Below are 18,368 nucleotides of genomic sequence, written 5' to 3' on the forward strand. Positions count from 1 at the left end.
TACTTGCTCATTCAGCTCCTGACTCTCACCTGGTTCTTCCACGCTCAGCCACACATTTTTTACACGGCTTTTACTATGTGTGCATGTGTTTGGTAGATAGATGGAAAAGAGGGTTTAAAGTGGCTGTTTTAACCTGGGATCATGTAAAGAGGGTGGGAGGCACTGGTTTTAAAAATGAAAAGCATTGAGTGCAACATTTTATATGTATGAAAAGTGCGATGTAAATAAAGTTTGATTAGTGTGAGGAGTGAGCTGGATCCTGTTTTTTTTCCATAGCAGTCCTCAAGTTGGCCACACAAGGAGCAGCGGGGGGCGCCTCCATCGTCACGGTGCGCCAGGCCGCGCCCAAGTCCCCTGTCGCTGTGACCACACTGCCTGCAGGTGTTCGCATGGTGGTGCCCGCGCAGGTCGGACAAACCACAGTAGGTCGAATTCTTCGAAATCAAAACAAAAAGGCGCAACATTTTGCAGTGAAGACTAAACGTTGCAACGTGGTGTTTCCTCTCAGCCGATAGGCAGCAGTCCACAGATGAGCGGCATGGCGGCGCTGGCGGCGGCGGCTGCAGCCACCCGCAAGATTCCGCCCGCCACAGCCACCGTGCTCAACATGCCAGCGGGGGCCACCATAGTCAAGACCATGGCAGTCAGTCCGGGATCTGTTAGCCTTCCCGTCACCATGGTAGGAAGTTGAAGGAAAGGACGCGGGCCAACAAGGACCAGCCCCTGACTTCATTTGGACTTTCTGTCTTGGCAGGTCGGCAACTCGGCGACTCGCATCCTGAAAACGGCCGCTGCTCAAGTGGGCGGGGCAACTGTTGTCTCCGCCTCCGGCACGCCCGGCCGACCAATCATCACGGTGCACAAGTCCGGAACGGTGACTGTCTCCCCTCAGACCCAGGTGGTCACCACAGTTGTGGGCGGCGTCACCAAGACCTACACGCTGGTCAACAGCCCACTGGGGATGGGAGCGGGCGGCACTCTTGTGAGTAAATGTCAGCTGAAGCTGGCCTCCCTGGCTCTATGCGGCGGTAACACACACTCCCCACCTTTCAGATCAGCAACCTGGGCAAAGTGATGTCAGTGATGCAGACCAAACCTGCCCATACCGTCACGGTCGCCGGTCAGAGCGCGGGCAGCTCGGTAGCTCAGATCCTGCAGGTACGGTTAGGTGACTTGCGTTTCTGTCAGCGTGTACGCTCACTGCGTTGTGCATATATCAGGCAAAGGGTGCCCTCCCTGCGGGGACCATCCTGAAGTTGGTGACCTCTGCAGACGGCAAACAGACCACTGTGCTCAGCAGCCCACAGGCCGGCTCCATGGTCACCAAACCTGGCACCACCATCATCAAGACCATCCCCATGTCGGCACTGCAGGGGGCAGCAGGTACGATGGCGGCGCAGGTGTCTGAAATGTTAACGAGCATCATCTCTGTTACCAGAATAGTTAATCAATGACAGGTCCTATTGATCCTGTGCAAAATGAGTCTGAATTGTGTGCACCCTCGATAAGCATTAGCAGAGAGTAGTTTACCTGACTGGAGCTCCTCTCCCTGCAGGTGGCAACTGTCCAATCACCATCCTCACTACCAAGGTGATGACGCCTGGCACCGCAGGAAAAATAATCACCACGGTCCCCAAAATCTCCGCAGGCCAAGCAGGCGTCACACAGGTGAGCCTTGCCTGTTCAGCTTCCGGCTGTTACCATAGAAACAAGGACGCGTCGCAACAAGGGGTCACGTGACTTTTCCCATCTCGTGCAGGTGGTGTTGAAAGGGGCTCCAGGGACGGCAGGTACCATCCTTAGGACTGTCCCGAAGGCCGGAGTCAGACTAGTGACGCCGGGTGTCACCGGAGCCAAGCCAGGCGTCACTACGTTGGTTGTCAAGGCGACGACAGGTAAAACACCTGATACCCCTCGTGGTTTCTCACAGAAAATACATGTCTTCTGTCCGCACAGGTATGTCCAGTCTGGGAACGATAACCGGAAGTGTATCCAACACGGTGGCGGGCGCAGCCTCCAACATTAATGCCTCGCTGGCCACGCCCATCACCACTCTGGCCACCATCGCCACGCTCGCCGGCCAGGTCACCACATCGACAGCTGCAATTTCCGGACCCAAGCAGGTTGGACACACCTCCCCACTGTCTGTAATAGGGGTGTAACGGTACACAAAAATTTCGGTTCGGTACGTACTTCGGTTTGGAGGTCACAGTTAGGTTCATTTTCGGTACAGTAAGAAAACAACAAATTATACATTTTGGCGTTATTTATTTACCAGATTTGTAAACTGGCATACCATACGTATACACACAGGGTCCATTGCCAAGGTTAATGTGGTCAACATAAATAAAATAAAAACTAAATAAGATAAGGCTCAGAATGGTTTCTTAACAACACCTTTCTACATATAAAGTGCTTTTTTTGATTGATTGATTGAGACTTTTATTAGTAAATTTCACAGTACAGTACATATTCCGTACAATTGACCACTAAATGGTAAGACCAGAATAAGTTTTTCCAAGTTGTTTAAATCGGGGTCCATGTTAATCAACATTAAACTGCCTCAAGTTGTTGCTCAGATTAAATTAAATGACAAAACTTTTGTTCTACATATAAAAAGTGCAACATTAAACAGTTTCAAGTCAACTCAGCCTCAGATTAACTTTTCTTTTCTCCCCCCAGCATGGCTAACTTTGCAGTAAGAGGATATATAGGCTCATTGTTCTTCCACCATAGAAGTTGGTCAAAATTTAGTTTTTAATGCAATACAGCAACCCCCTGCAACCCCGAGCGGGACAAGCGGTAGGAAATGGAAGGATGGATGGTCTTAAATCTGCTGCTATAAAAACATTTGTTATTTCTTCAGCCCTGCCTGACTCGCCGAGGAGAGGCTGCTTGAATGCGGTGGTGACGCTTCAAAGGGGTTAGAATGTTTGACGTGTGGGCAGAAGCGTACCCTGCTGCTGCTGAACAATGTCAGCAAACCTCCGTCTTCCATTGTTGTATCGCACCACGCAGCCAAAGTGATCTCAAACGGGAGATGTTAAAGAGGCAGGAGGGTCTTCCAGCTCTGGCTTTTGCATGTTGACCTAGCCCGGTCGCTGCTAGCCTGCCATGTGTTGTGCTTCGCTCTGCATTGTTTACACAACCTGCGGTGCGCTACCTAACATAAAACTCGTTCGGTACACCTCCGAACCGAACCCCCGTACCGAAACGGTTCAATACAAATACACGTACCGTTACACCCGTAGTCTGTAAGGATCTGTAGTGAACTGCGCTTGTGTCCTCCTAGGTGACTCTGATCACCACCCCGAGCGGCGCCGAATCCCAGCCACTAGTCCAGGATCTGCCCGTCGCAATCATGGCCTCTCCTACGTCAGAAGAACCGGGAACTATGACAAGCACGCTAACCAGCAGCAGTGCAGAGGCCGAGACGGAAGACGCCGCAGCCACTGGTAGGACGCCACCGTATCAACTAGTACTGTTGGGACGAGGTCCAAACTTTTTCACCTGTTCTGGAATCACCCTTCCTCATGCCGTGTCTTGTCAGCATTGTGGCTGATGCATTGTGGGACATGTTGTTGTTGTGTAGTAGACACCGACCTGTTGCTTTCAAGCTTTTAACAGTTTCTATTTCATGCTACAGTGACCCTGGTCTGCTCCAACCCGCCCTGTGAGACCCACGAGACCGGCACCACTAACACCGCCACGGTGGCGACGGCTGGCACAGGTCAGGTACTGAAGGTGAGAAGCAAGGAGTGTTAATTGGTCACATGCTCACAAGCATGATGAAAGGAGGGGCTCCTTTACCACTGACTGTCCTCTTCAGGTATGTTCCAACCCCCCCTGCGAGACCCACGAGACCGGAACCACCAACACCGCCACTGTGGCGTCGTCGGGCATGAGTCAAGTGCAGAAGGTGAGAAGCAAGGAGTTTTTATTGATGGTTAGCTGCTTACAAGCATGATGAAATGAGGGACTCTTTTACCGCTGACTGTCCTCTTCAGGTATGCTCCAACCCCCCCTGCGAGACCCACGAGACCGGAACCACCAACACCGCCACTGTGGCGTCGTCGGGCATGAGTCAAGTGCAGAAGGTGAGAAGCAAGGAGTTTTTATTGATGGTTAGCTGCTTACAAGCATGATGAAATGAGGGACTCTTTTACCGCTGACTGTCCTCTTCAGGTATGCTCCAACCCCCCCTGCGAGACCCACGAGACCGGAACCACCAACACCGCCACTGTGGCGTCGTCGGGCATGAGTCAAATGCAACAGGTGAGTGGCGTAGGAGGTCGAGTGACGGTCAGCTGGTAGTAAGCAGAAGGAGGTGGCGGGGCTTTTTGAACACTGACCCTCTTCTTGTTCAGGTGTGCTCCAATCCGCCGTGCGAGACCCACGAAACCGGAACCACCAACACCGCCACCACAGCAGGAGCAGGGGGGCTGACACAGGTGAGGCTTTTGGTGTCCATGGTTCCTATTCCCAGCCTCTTCTGCAACCTCGTAACATGTGACTGGACTGCAGGTGTGCTCCAATCCGCCGTGCGAGACCCACGAGACCGGAACCACCAACACCGCCACCACAGCAGGAGCAGGGAGGCTGACACAGGTGAGGCTTTAGGTGTCCGTGGTTCCTCTTCCCAGTCTCATGTGCAACCTCGTAACATGTGACTGGACTGCAGGTGTGCTCCAATCCCCCGTGCGAGACCCACGAGACCGGAACCACCAACACCGCCACTACGGCCACAGGTAGCAGGCCCACATACCTGCAAAATGCTTTTATTTTGAAAGGAGCTCACTTCCTGTCTTCTGTCTGCAGCTCAGCAGGGTGGCGACACTGCACAGGGAGACTCCACAGACCCCGACCCCGCCTCCACCTCCTCCTCCTCCTCTGAGCCAGCCTCCTCTGCTGCCCTTAGCCAGGGCCGCGCCGTTACCATGGTTACACAGGCCACGCCCACACCTGGACCTGCGGTGCCTGTAAGTGAGACGCGCGCACACAACTCCTCATCCTCATGACTGGCATCTTCATGTATCTTGGCAGGCAATCTCATCACTGGTGAAGGCTGAGGGAGACGGCATCGCCATGGTGATTGCTGCCGCAGAGGAGCCCATGCAAACGGACAGCCAATCAGAGGATGTGATGTCCTCATCGGCGACATTGTTGCAGGGCAGCGAGGCTGCACAGGTACACACACATTTGTCGTCTTGCGGATATGACGGCCGTGCGTCTGCTGATCCGCCTTCCTGTCTCATGCTCAGATGGCGTCCACGGACACACCTCCCCAGGAGCTGATGTCCTCAGAAGTGGACGGCGGAGAGATGGACGCCGGAACGACGACACTGATGGTGACAGCCGATCAGCTGGCTGTTTCAGCGGCGTCAGACGAAGTTCAGCGTGCAACTATACAGGCCGTCTTGCAGGCGGCGGGACACCTCGGTACGAGACATACTGTACCCCTCGAACGTACGACGACGATAAACTGAACGACGCACGCGCTTTTGTGCAGGTGTTGCTGACTCAGAGCAGGCCATTCCCATCGTGTTGACCCAGCAGGAGCTCGCCGCTCTAGTCCAACAGCAGCAGCAGTTTCAGGATGTACAAGGCCAAGCGGAGGAGGAGGCGGAGCCTGGCACTGTGCCTACAGGTGTGTGTGTGTGTGTGTGTGTGTGTGTGTACAGTTGTGGGGACGGTATAACTCGGTTGGTAGTGGCCGTGACAGCAACTTGAGGGGTCCAGGTTCGATCCCTGCTTCTGCCATCCTAGTCACTGTGAAGTTACGTGAATTATATTTATATAGCGCTTTCCACTAGTGACTCAAAGTGATTTTACATAGTGAAACCCAATATCTAAGTTACATATTTAAACCAGTGTGGGTGGCACTGGGAGCAGGTGGGTAAAGTATTTTGCCCAAGGACACAACGGCAGTGACGAGGATGGCAGAAGCAGGGATTGAACCTGGAACCCTCAAGTTGCTGGCACGGCCACTCTGCCAACCAAGCTATACCGCCCCCACTGCCTTTGTGTCCTTGGGCAAGACACTTTACCCACCTGCTCCCAGTCACCCACACTGGTTTAAATGTAACTTAGATATTGGGTTTCACTATGTAAAAGCGCTTTGACTCACTAGTTAAAAGCGCTATATAAATATAATTCACGTCAAAAGTTTACACACACTTGTAAAGAACATAATGTCATGGCTGTCTTGAGTTTCCAATAATTTCTACAACTTTTATTTTTTGTGATAGAGTGATTTGAGCACGTACTTGTTTTTCACAAAAAACATTCACGAAGTTTGCTTCTTTTATGAATTTATTATGAATGTACTGAAAATGTGAGCAAATCTGCTGGGTCAAAAGTATACGTACAGCAATGTCAATATTTTCTTTAATGTCCCTTGACAAGTTACACTGCAATAAGGCGCTTTTGGTAGCCATCCACAAGCTTCTGGTTGAATTTTTGACCGCTCCTCTTGACAAACTTGGTTTAGTTTAGCTAAATTTGTTGGTTTTCTGACATGTACTTGTTTCTTCAGCATTGTCCACACGTTTAAGTCAAGACTTTTTGAAGGCCATTCTAAAACCTTAATTATAGCCTGATTTAGCCATTCCTTTACCACTTTTGACGTGTGTTTGGGGTCATTGTCCTGTTGGAACACCCAACTGCACCATTGACCCAACCTCTGAGCTGATGATTTTAGGTTGTCCTGAAGAATTTAGAGGTAATCCTCCTTTTTCGTTGTCCCATTTACGCTCTGTAAAGCACCACTTCCAGAGTATAATACTACCACCACCACCATGCTTGATGGTAGGGATGGTGTTCCTGGGATTAAAGACCGCAGCCCTGTCTCTTCATCGCATCTCCTCCAGTTGGACAATCCATCCATCCATTTTCTACCGCTTATTCCCTTTTGGGATCGCGGAGGGCGCTGGCGCCTATCTCAGCTACAATTGGGCGGAAGGCGGGGTACACCCTGGACAAGTCGCCAACTCATCGCAGGGCCAACACAGATAGGCAACATTCACACTCACATTCACACACTAGGGCCAATTTAGTGTTGCCAATCAACTTATCCCCAGGTGCATGTCTTTGGAAGTGGGAGGAAGCCGGAGTACCCGGAGGGAACCCACGCATTCACGGGGAGAACATGCAAACTCCAAACAGAAAGATCCCGAGCCTGGATTTGAACCCAGGACTGCAGGAACTTCGTATTGTGAGGCAGACGCACTAACCCCTCTGCCACCGTGAAGCCCTAACAGTTGGACAATAGTGGTTGTAAATGGAGGTTCACTGTATGCTCGCACAGCACAGACATTCTTTTTTTATTATTTTATTAAATCAACATAGAAAAAACACACATCAATTCGTGCATCAACCCAGAAAAAAACCTCCCACCCTCCCCCATTCACACTCATCCACACCCACTCACCCAAAATGGGTTGTTTCTTTCTGCGACCAATATTCTGGTTCCCACAACATAGACAACACAGTCTTTAAGGGACACAATCCCTGAAGCACACATGATTGTGTGTGCCGCTGGTCCACTAACATTTTCATTAATTACTATTTTTGTGTACCGTATTTTCCGCACTATAAGGCACACCGGAATAAAAGGCGCACCGGAATATAAAGCGCACCTTCAATGAATGGCCTATTTTATTATTTTGTTCATATATACCATGAATTAATTAACGTGGACCCCGACTTAAACAAGTTGAAAAACTTATTCGGGTGTTACCATTTAGTGGTCAATTGTACGGAATATGTACTGTACTGTGCAATCTACTAATAAAAGTATCAATCAATCAATCAAAGGCGCACCTTATTACAAGGCGCATAGAATAGATGCTACAGTAGAGGCAGGGGTTACGTTATGCATCCATTAGATGGAGCTGCGCTAAAGGGAATGTCAACAAAACAGTCAGATAGGTCAGTCAAACTTTGATAGATTACAAACCAGCGTTCTGACAACTCTGTTCACTCCCAAAATGAATAAACAGCTGTTTTATTATTTTCCTCGATTCAATAAACACGTAAAAAACAGTCTGATACTGTTACGGTAAATCAAACGTTAGTGCAATCACAATATAGTAACACTCGAAATAGAGCAAAGCAATAATATATCAATAACTCAACATTGCTCAAACGATAATGTCATACAACACAACACACAAAATAAACATGTAAAGCTCACTTTATTAAGTGATTACTCATCCACGAATCCCTCAAATTCTTGTTCTTCAGTGTTCGAATCAAACACTGAAGAACAACAATTTGAGAGATTCGTGGATGAGGGCGAATACGGCATCCAACATGCCTGGCTCCGTGTCGTCGAAGTCGTCATTAAACGAGTCAGTGTCGCTGATGTTAATTTTAAAATTCTTTCGCTGCTGCTTTATTCCCGTCTTCTACTGTGTGACTGATCGCCTTGAGTTTAAACTCGGCACGCCTCCCGCTGTCATATATCCCAGCATGCACCGCGCACTTCTTTTTCTACAGGGGAAATTAAGGTAGACGGCTGCTTACCGTAGTTGCGACACCTCTTGTGGCATGATTAATTCGGACACTGAAGAAGAAGAATTCGAGGGATTCGTGGATGAGGAATAACTTAATAAAGTGAGCTTTACATGTTATTTTGTGTTTTGTGTTGTGTGACATTGTTTGAGCAACGTTGAGTAATTGATATATTGTTATTGCTTTGCACTATTTGTAGACGTTGTTAAAGGGGAACATTATCACAATTTCTGAAGGGTTAAAACCATCAAAAATCAGTTCCCAGTGGCTTATTTTTTTTTTCGGAGTTTGTCTCAAAATTTTACCCATCACGCAATATCCCAAAAAACGGCTTCAAAGTGCCTGATTTACACCATCGCTATATCTACCCGTCCATTATCCTGTGGCGTCACTGCGTGAAACCACCAAAAAAAACATGGCGGATAGCACAGAAAGGTATAGCGATATTAGCTCGGATTCAGACTCGGATTTCAGCGGCGTAAGCGATTCAACAGATTACGCATATATTGAAACGGATGGTTGGAGTGTGGAGGCAGGTAGCGAAAACTAAATTGAAGAAGAAACTGAAGCTATTGCGGCACGGGAGGAAGCGAGGAAGAATTCGGCGATCGCCTTCTAACCAATGATTGGTATGTGTTTGTTTGGCATTAAATGTGGGTGGAGGGAAAGGCTGGATGCAAATATAGCTACAAATGAGGCATAATGATGCATAATGTACATACAGCTAGCCTAAATAGCATGTTAACATCGATTAGCTTGCAGTCATGCCGTGAGCAAATATGTCTGATTAGCACACTCCACATAAGTCAATAACATCAACAAAACTCACCTTTGTGCATTCATGCATTTTGGAAATGCATCTTCTTTGATTGTCGCAGGATATCCACACATTGTTGCCATCTTTGTCGTAGCATAGCTGTCGCCGGTAAAGTGTGCGGAACAAACGAGGGACTTTCGCATCTTTTGGCCACTGGTGCAACTTGAATCCGTCTCTGTTGGTGTTGTTACACCCTCCGACATCACACCGACGAGGCACGATGTTTCCAAGGTACGGAAAACAGTTGAAAAAACGGAAAATAACAGAGCTGATTTGACTTGCTGCGTGTAATAAGATTGAGAAAATGGCGGATAGCTTCATGTTGTGACGTCACGGGTGAAAGGTCATCGCTCGACAGGCTATCAATTGAAAGGCGTTTCAATCGCCAAATTCACCCTTTTAGAGTTTGGAAATCGGTTAAAAAAACATATGGTCTTTTTTCTGCAACATCAAGGTATATATTGACGCTTACATAGGTCTGGGGATAATGTTCCCCTTTAATGGAGTCAGTGCCGCTGCTCTTGTCTAGCAGTTCAGTGACAATTCCTGCTTTCCTGAAATCATGTCTCTCAATAGGAGCCATTTTGGGGTCTTTACATTTAAACACACAAATGGAAATGAAACGGCACGGCCTGGCGCAGTCATATATCCCAGCATCCACCGCGCGCTCCTTCTTCTACGAAGGAAAATATAATCGGCGGCTGCTTACCGTAGTTCTGAGACCTGTTGTGGCTCAATATTGGTCCACATATAAGGCGCCTTGGATTATAAGGCGCACTGTCAGCTTTTGAGAAAAGTTTAGGTTTTTAGATGCGCCTTATAGTGCGGAAAATACGGTAGTTTATATATGGCATCTTACGGCAACGGGCAGTCAAAAAAGTCCTCCCATTTTCCCTATGTGTCGTATGTATAAACATTCTTTATTCCTCAGAGGGCCTGGCCCCGGCAGACAGCCTCAACGACCCGATGGCGGAGAGCAACGGTCCCGACGTGACGTCGTCGGCCGTGACCAGCGCCGTAGCCCGATTGGCCAGCACCTTCGGCCCCGCTCCTCCCCTGACGCCCAGCGCCGCAAAAACCACAGCCGCCGCCACGCTCAGCGACGTGTCCAATGGCATAGGAGCCAACGTGGCGGTAAGTGGAGCGGCACGACGGCTGTAAGGAGCAAAGTGTGACAATGACAATTTGCATGTAGAAGCACGGAGTCCTGGAGACCAAGGTGTCCGCCGCCGAGAACCAGTGGTTTGACGTGGGGATCGTCAGGGTGACCAACATGGTGGTCTCTCACTACTACGTCCCTGACCAGGGCGTCACCATCGACGTAAGCGCATTCCACAGTAAAATACCTCCACTATTAAAGGCCTACTGGAATGAGATTTTCTTATTCAAACTGGGATAGCAGGTCCATTCTATGTGTCATACTTGATCATTTCCCGATATTGCCATATATGACGGACTTCCTGCCGTCCATGTGTGGGTTGTCGTGACGATGGACACAGGACACATCGTAGCAGGTCTGATTTGTGTTTATTATTTCAACAACCACTTTATCCTCTTGCCTTGTTGTCGCGCCACTTTGTAGTGCGCGGGCGTTTCCTACTTCTGGCCGCGGGGCACCTTGCGGTGTCCCAGGTTTGCGTCTGTGGCGGGGGCTCATCGTCTCTCGGGTCTTGGTTGTCGTGCTCGTGGTCGGTGTCGTCAGCTGGTTCTTTCTCCTCTCTCTTCCCTCTCCTCGTGCCCCCTTCGCCTCTCTTATAATCTAGCCGCAGATGGAGAGATTGTGAGCCGGTGTGGGTTGTACGCACCTGATTGAAATTGCCGCTCTCGTGCTGCTCAGCGTGCGTCACACCTCTCCTCGCCGCCGCAGGCCCCGCCTCCTGGCCTCCCTCTTGGCCAAGGCTGTCGCTGTCGGCCCGTCGACTGCGTCTCTCCACACCATATTTTTGCTGAAGGATTTAGTAAAGAACATCCACGATAAAGTTTGTCGCTAATAAAAAAGCCTTGCCTTTACCGGAAGTAGCAGACGATGTGCGCGTGACGTCACGGGTTGTAGAGCGCCTCTGATCCTCACATTGTTTATAATCATAGCCACCAGCAGCTAGAGCGATTCGGACTGAGAAAGCAACAATTTCCCCATTAATTTGAGCGAGGATGAAAGATTCGTGGATGAGCATAGTGAGAATGAAGGACTACAAAGAAAAAAAAAAGGTGAGGGCAGTGAGAGCAATTCAGATTTTATTAGACACATTTACTAGGATAATTCTGGAAAATCCCTTATCTGCCTATTGTGTTACTAGTGTTTTAGTGAGATTATATAGTACCTGAAAGTTGGAGGGGTGTGGCCACGGGTGTGGTGACCGCCAGTGTCTCCGGTGGGAGGAGGTAATAGTCCGCAGCTGCTCCGCTCATAACTACGGTAAGAGCCGACTTATTACCACAATTTTCTCACCGAATCCTGCCAGTTGACATGTGGTCGGGATCAATGTTCGCTTGACCGCTCTGTTCCATAGTAAAGCTTAACTTTCGTGAATTTTAAACATGGAAACAACGGCTGTGTTTGTGTTGCTAAAGGCTAAAATCTTCCCACCTCCATCTTTCCACTTTGACTTCTCCATTATTAATTGAACAAATTGCAAAAGATTCAGCAACACAGATGTCCAGAATACTGTGTAATTATGTGATTAAAGCAGACTACTTATAGCTTAGATCGGGCTGGAAAAAAATGTCCGCTACAACCGGTGACGTCAAACGCAGGCGTCATCATACCGCGACGTTTTCAACAGGATACTTCCCGGGAAATTTAAAATTGCAGTTTAGTAAACAAAAAAGCCGTATTGGCATGTGTTGCAATGTTAATATTTCATCATTGATATACAAACTATCAGACTGCGTGGTGGGTAGTAGTGGCTTTCAGTAGGCCTTTAAGGACTTGTCTAAATAAGGGCGTGTCCTCCTGCAGCACGACTCGGGCGTGGCGCCGGACTACAACCAGATGAGGAAGGTGGAGCTGCAGCCGGGGACGGCGTACAAGTTCCGAGTGGCCGGCATCAACATCTGCGGCCGCGGGACCTTCTCCGAGGTGTCTGCCTTTAAAACATGTCTGCCCGGTTTCCCGGGAGCGCCGTGTGCCATCAAGATCAGCAAGGTGAGGAGCAGCGGGGGGATGGGGCCCGAAAAACGTCTTCTGATGTTCTCCCGTCGCCGTGCAGAATGTGAACGGAGCACAGCTCACCTGGGAGCCCCCCGCCATCACGTCGGGCAAGATCACCGAGTACTCCGTCTATCTGGCCATCCAGTCCAGCCAGGCCACCGCCGCCTCGGGGTCCGGCCCGGCCCAGCTGGCCTTCATGCGGGTGTACTGTGGCCCCAACCCGTCCTGCCTGGTCCACACGCCCAGCCTGACCAACGCCCACATCGACCACACCACCAAGCCCGCCATCATCTTCCGCATCGCCGCACGCAACCAGAAGGGCTACGGGCCGGCCACGCAGGTCCGGTGGCTTCAAGGTGAGCGTCGCGTCGGGTCCCGGGAGTCCGCCGTCGTGTCTGGCACAGCATGTAACGAACGCCTTGTCGTTGTCTCGCACAGAAACCAGCAAAGACGCCAAAGGAGCTGCCAAGCGAGCGGCCGCCTCCCCTGAAGTGTGAGTGATCATGTGACGTCAGCAATGGCGTAGGTCAGGGGTGTCCAAAGTGCGGCCCGTAGCTACCTTAGCATTCTGGTATTAGCATGCTAATTTTGGAGGGATTGCACCTCAGTGTCAAATATTTTGTCGCTTTACAAACGATACTTGTTAGCACACTACTGTTAGCATGCTGGCTTTTTTTTTGCTAACTTTGTAGGTAGATGCCTCAGTCATGTTTCATGCTAACATTAGCAGGCTAGCCTTTGACAAAAATATTTAGGTAGACACTTCAGAGTAATATATTTTGGTACTTGACGCATGTAACAGTTAGCATTTTATCATGCTATCATTATCATTTTAGATTTTTTAGCTAGTTTAACACATACTTAATTGTCATATATTTTGGTATTTCACTGATTGTTAGCATAGTAGTACTGTTAGCATAATGGCTTTTTTTTAGCTAACTTTGTAGGTAGATGCCTCAGTCATGTTTCATGCTAACATTACCAGGCTAGCCTTGGACAAAAATATTCAGGTAGACACCCCAGAGTAATATATTTTGGTACTTGACGCATGTTACAGTTAGCATTTTATCGTGCTATCATTATCATTCTAGATTTTTTTTAGCTAGTTTAACACATACTTGTCATGTATTTTGGTATTTCACTGATTGTTAGCATAGTACTGTTAGCATGCTAGCTTTTTTTTAGCTAACTTTATATATCGGTCATATCTCTACTTGATGCATGCTAACGTTAGCAGGCTAGCATTTGAAAAACATTTGTCAGGTAGACACCTCAGAAAAATATATTTTGGTACATGATGCATGTCACAGTTAGCATTTCATCATGATAACATTAGCACATTAGATTTATTTTAGCTAGTTTAACAGTTACACACCTAAGTGTCATATATTTTGGTATGTCACTGTGATAGTTCGCATAGTAATATTTGCATGATAGCTTTTTTTAGCTAACTTTGTAGATATATATTGGTCATATTTCTGTACATGATGATGCATGCTAACATTTGAAACATATTTTTCAGGAAGACACCTCAGAGTAATATACTTGTACTTGATGCATGTTACAGTTAGCAATTTATCATGCTATCATTAGCATGCAATATTTTTTTTAAGATTATTTAGGTTATACACCTAAGTGTCATATTTTGGTATTTCACTGTGACTATTTGCATGGTAGCCATTTTTTTTAGCTAACTGTGTAGGTAGATGCCTCAGTCATGTTTCATGCTAACATTAGCAGGCTAGCCTTTGACAGAAATATTTAGGTAGACACCTCAGAGTAATATATTTTGGTACTTGACGCATGTAACAGTTAGCATTTTATCATGCTATCATTAGCATGCTAGATTGTTTAGCTAGTTTAACAGTTATACACCTAAGTGTCATATATTTTGGCGTTTCACTGTGATTGTTAGCATAGTACTGTTAGCATGCTAGCTTTTTTTTTAGCTAACTTTGTATATATATCGGTCATATCTCTACTTGATGCATGCTAACATTAGCAGGCTGGCATTTGAAACACGTTTGTCAGGTAGACACTTCAGAGAAATATATTTTGGTACTTGATGCATGTTACAGTTAGCATTTTATAATGATAACATTAGCATGTTAGATTTATTTTAGCTAGTTCAACAGTTATACACCTAAGTGTCATATTTTGGTATTTCACTGTGATCATTAGCATACTACTATTATCATGCTAGATTTTTTTGGCTAACTTTGTAGGTATATATTGTTCATATTTCTGTATGTGATGCATACTGACATTTAAAACACATTTTTCCAGTAGACCTCCCAGAGTAATATATTTTGGTATTTGACGCATGTTACAGTTATCATTTTATCATGCTAACATTAGCATCCATCCATCCATTTTCTACAGCTTATTCCCTTTCGGGGTAGCGGGGGGCGCTGGCGCCTATCTCAGCTACAATTGGGCGGAAGGCGGGGTACACCCTGGACAAGTCGCCACCTCATCGCAGAGCCAACACAGATAGACAGACAACATTCACACTCACATTCAAACACTAGGGCCAATTTAGTGTTGCCAATCAACCTATCCCCAGGTGCATGTCTTTGGAGGTGGGAGGAAGCCGGAGTACCCGGAGGGAACCCACACAGTCACGGGGAGAACATGCAAACTCCACACAGAAAGATCCCGAGCCTGGATTTGAACCCAGGACTGCAGGACCTTCGTATTGTGAGGCAGACGCACTAACCCCTCTGCCACCGTGAAGCCCTGCTAACATTAGCATGCTAGATTTTTTTTTTTAAGATTATTTAACAGTTATACTCCTAAGTGTCATATATTTTGGTATTTCACTGTGATTGTTAGCATGATAACTTTTTTGAGCTAACTTTGTAGGTATATAGCTGTTTGTGTGATGACAGATAAGCTGGGTTTAAATGAATCTGAGACAGAGTAGCTTATCTTGATATTTTATTACCAAAGCTTTGGGAGACCAAATCTATGCATGACATATTCAAATCGCGTCGCCCTAGATGATCTGCTAATACTACCAAAGTTTCGCCTTTTACCCCCTCTCACTCGCCCCCTTACTTCTCCTCTCCCCCTCCTCCTAAGCCTGGGACATTTGAGATAAGAAGAGTATTGTGGCTCTTCGTTACATTCCAACCTTCAAGGTCTACGCATGGCCAACACTTAGCTGTTTTAAAATATGACTAGGATTTAAAAGGATATCTATCTCCGTCAATGTCCCGTCAGTGTGTATGTCATATTTCTGTACTTGATGCATGCTAACATTAGCAGGCTAGTTTTGAAAAAAAAAATTCAGGTAGACACGTCAGCGTAATATATTTTGGTACTTGACGCATGGTACAGTTCGCATTTTATCATGCTATCTTTAGTATGTTAGCTTTTTTTTAGCTAGTTTAACAGTTATACACCTAAGTGTCATATTTTGGTATTTCGCTGTGATTGTTAGCATGATAGTTTTTTTTTAGCAAACTTTGTAGGTATATAGCTGTCATATCTGTATTTGATGCATGCTAACATTAGCAGGCTAGTTTTGAAAAAAAAAATTCAGGTAGACACGTCAGCGTAATATATTTTGGTACTTGACGCATGATACAGTTCGCATTTTATCATGCTATCTTTAGTATGTTAGCTTTTTTTTAGCTAGTTTAACAGTTATACACCTAAGTGTCATATTTTGGTATTTCACTGTGATTGTTAGCATGATAGGTTTTTTTTAGCAAACTTTGTAGGTATATAGCTGTCATATCTCTGTATTTGATGCATGCTAACGTTAGCAGGCTAGCATTTGAAACACATTTGTCAGGAAGACACCTTAGAAATATACTTTGTTGCTTGCTGCTAACATTAGCATGCTAAATTTCCCCGCTAATTTAACAGTTTTATATTTTGGTATTTCACTAATGCTGTTGTTAGCATAGTACTGTTAGCATGTTAGCTTTTTTAAATTCATTTTGCGCATTTTTTTTTTGTTAAATGACGCTAGCTTGCCAGCATGCTAACTGTTAGAATTTCAATTCGGCTTTGGTTCTTCAGCATTCATACCAAATTTGTACTGAAATTGCATTTTCTGGTTTTTTGAATGTGAAGACTACCAAAAAATGGTTGTCTTGATTTGTCAGTCGGTGGTCCTCAGTGGAAAAAGTTTGGGCGCCCCTGACGTAGGTGGTTTTCGTTAAGTCGTCTCACAGGAAGTGTTTCTCTCCTCAGTAAACCAGGCGGACCAAAGAAGTTCCGAGGCAGCCAATCAGAGGACTCCATGCTGTCCTGAGGACTGTAATTGGTTGTCTTGACAACAAAACTTGTAGAATATTTGTACATTCATCACAACATTTTTTTTTGTCTGCTCATCACGGAGATCATGGCGGTTCACCTTCAGACGAACTAAAGTACGTTGAAATCTGACATGAAAGGTCTGCAGGGGGCGGAGCTTCTGCAGTCGTGAAGTTTAAATTATTTTTTTTCCCAGTAGCAACAAAATATTCAAAAGTATTTAGCTTTTCTTTTTTTATATATATATAAAAGTATGTCAGAAAACATTTCTACTGAGGTTTTTGTTTTGTTTCTGTTGGCGTTTGATTATGAAGAAGATGATGATGAGGCAGGAAGTGATTGTTGACATGTTGTATGTGAATATTCTGACAATAAAGATTTTTAGATCATTTTTAACAGCTGGCCTGGCCCCCTCTTGTAAGGCAGACAACAGCTCCACCTAGTGGACTCTTATTTTGCTTAAACATAAACCTGTTCCACCAAGAGCCACTAGAGGGCAGTGTTCATTACTAATTTGAACAAACTAATCTTGTGGTTTTTTTTGTTTTTCTAAATGTTAAGGTACCCATGATTGTCACACACACACTAGGTGTGGCGAAATTATTCCCTGCATTTGACCCATCACCCTAGATTACCCCCCTGGGAGGTGAGGGGAGCAGTGAGCAGCAGCAGTGGCCGCGCCCGGGAATAATTTTTGGTGATTCAACCCCCAATTCCAACCCCTGATGCTGAGTGACAAGCAGGGAGGTAATGGGACCCATTTTTATTGCCTTTGGTATGACTCACAACCTACCAATCTTAGGGCAGTGAGAAAAGTGAAGAGTTTGGGAACAACAGCAACTCAGCCACCAAGTGGTTGGCCAGGTAAACCGACAAAGAGGGGTCAGCGGATGCTGAAGCGCATAGTGCAAAGACTTTCTGCACAGTCAGTTGCTACAGAGCTCCAAGCTTCATGTGACCTTCCAATTAGCCCACGTACAGTACGAAGAGAGCTTCGTGGAACGGGTTTCCATGGCCGATGAGCTGCATCTAAGCCATACATCACCAAGTCCAATACAAAGCATGGGATGCAGTGGCGTAATGCTGGGTTTAGAGGTTTCCAGGAGAACACTACATTTCGAACTGCATTGTGCAGAGTGTAAAATTTGGTGGTGGAGGAATTATAGTGTGGGGACCCCGAGAGGGACAGGTGGCAGAAAAATGGATGGATAATGGGTTGTTTTTCAGGTGTTGAGCTGGCCACCTTAGTTCCAGTGAAAGGAACTTTGAATACTCCAGGATACCAAAACATTTTGGACAAATCCACGCTCCCAACCTTGTGGGAGCAGTTTGGAGCGGGCCACGCCCCTTCCTCTTCCAACATGACTGTGCACCAGTGCACAAAGCAAGGTCCATAAAGACATGGATGACAGAGTCTGGTGTGGATGATCTTGACTGGCCTGCACAGAGTAAATTATGAATGTGTTATACTTGTATAGCGCTTTTCTACCTTCAAGGTACTCAAAGCGCTTTGACACTACTTCCACATTTACCCATTCACACACAGATGGAGGGAGCTGCCATGCAAGGCGCTAACCAGGACCCATCAGGAGCAAAGGTGAAGAGTCTTGCTCAAGT

General features: G+C 46.7%; 1 protein-coding gene across 1 annotated transcript in view; it reads left to right on the forward strand.

Moving 5' to 3' along the window:
- Positions 1–17,147, forward strand: part of LOC133554258 (host cell factor 1-like) — a 30,142-nt gene extending 12,995 nt beyond the window's left edge. Inside the window, exons 8-33 of the mRNA XM_061902768.1 lie at positions 277–422; positions 509–679; positions 755–982; positions 1,054–1,158; positions 1,221–1,383; positions 1,556–1,668; positions 1,760–1,895; positions 1,957–2,123; positions 3,293–3,455; positions 3,647–3,744; positions 3,830–3,919; positions 4,008–4,097; positions 4,186–4,275; positions 4,368–4,451; positions 4,525–4,608; positions 4,682–4,748; positions 4,819–4,979; positions 5,044–5,187; positions 5,262–5,439; positions 5,510–5,647; positions 10,263–10,465; positions 10,527–10,652; positions 12,291–12,476; positions 12,541–12,838; positions 12,921–12,975; positions 16,689–17,147. Coding sequence (XP_061758752.1) covers positions 277–422; positions 509–679; positions 755–982; positions 1,054–1,158; positions 1,221–1,383; positions 1,556–1,668; positions 1,760–1,895; positions 1,957–2,123; positions 3,293–3,455; positions 3,647–3,744; positions 3,830–3,919; positions 4,008–4,097; positions 4,186–4,275; positions 4,368–4,451; positions 4,525–4,608; positions 4,682–4,748; positions 4,819–4,979; positions 5,044–5,187; positions 5,262–5,439; positions 5,510–5,647; positions 10,263–10,465; positions 10,527–10,652; positions 12,291–12,476; positions 12,541–12,838; positions 12,921–12,975; positions 16,689–16,749 — 3,545 coding nt within the window. The 3' untranslated portion in view covers positions 16,750–17,147. The remainder of the gene's footprint in view (positions 1–276; positions 423–508; positions 680–754; positions 983–1,053; positions 1,159–1,220; positions 1,384–1,555; positions 1,669–1,759; positions 1,896–1,956; positions 2,124–3,292; positions 3,456–3,646; positions 3,745–3,829; positions 3,920–4,007; positions 4,098–4,185; positions 4,276–4,367; positions 4,452–4,524; positions 4,609–4,681; positions 4,749–4,818; positions 4,980–5,043; positions 5,188–5,261; positions 5,440–5,509; positions 5,648–10,262; positions 10,466–10,526; positions 10,653–12,290; positions 12,477–12,540; positions 12,839–12,920; positions 12,976–16,688) is intronic.
- The last annotated feature ends 1,221 nt before the right edge of the window (positions 17,148–18,368 follow it).

This window comes from Nerophis ophidion, linkage group LG06, assembly GCF_033978795.1.
Source record: "Nerophis ophidion isolate RoL-2023_Sa linkage group LG06, RoL_Noph_v1.0, whole genome shotgun sequence".
In the NCBI taxonomy this organism is placed as follows: Eukaryota; Metazoa; Chordata; class Actinopteri; order Syngnathiformes; family Syngnathidae; genus Nerophis; species Nerophis ophidion.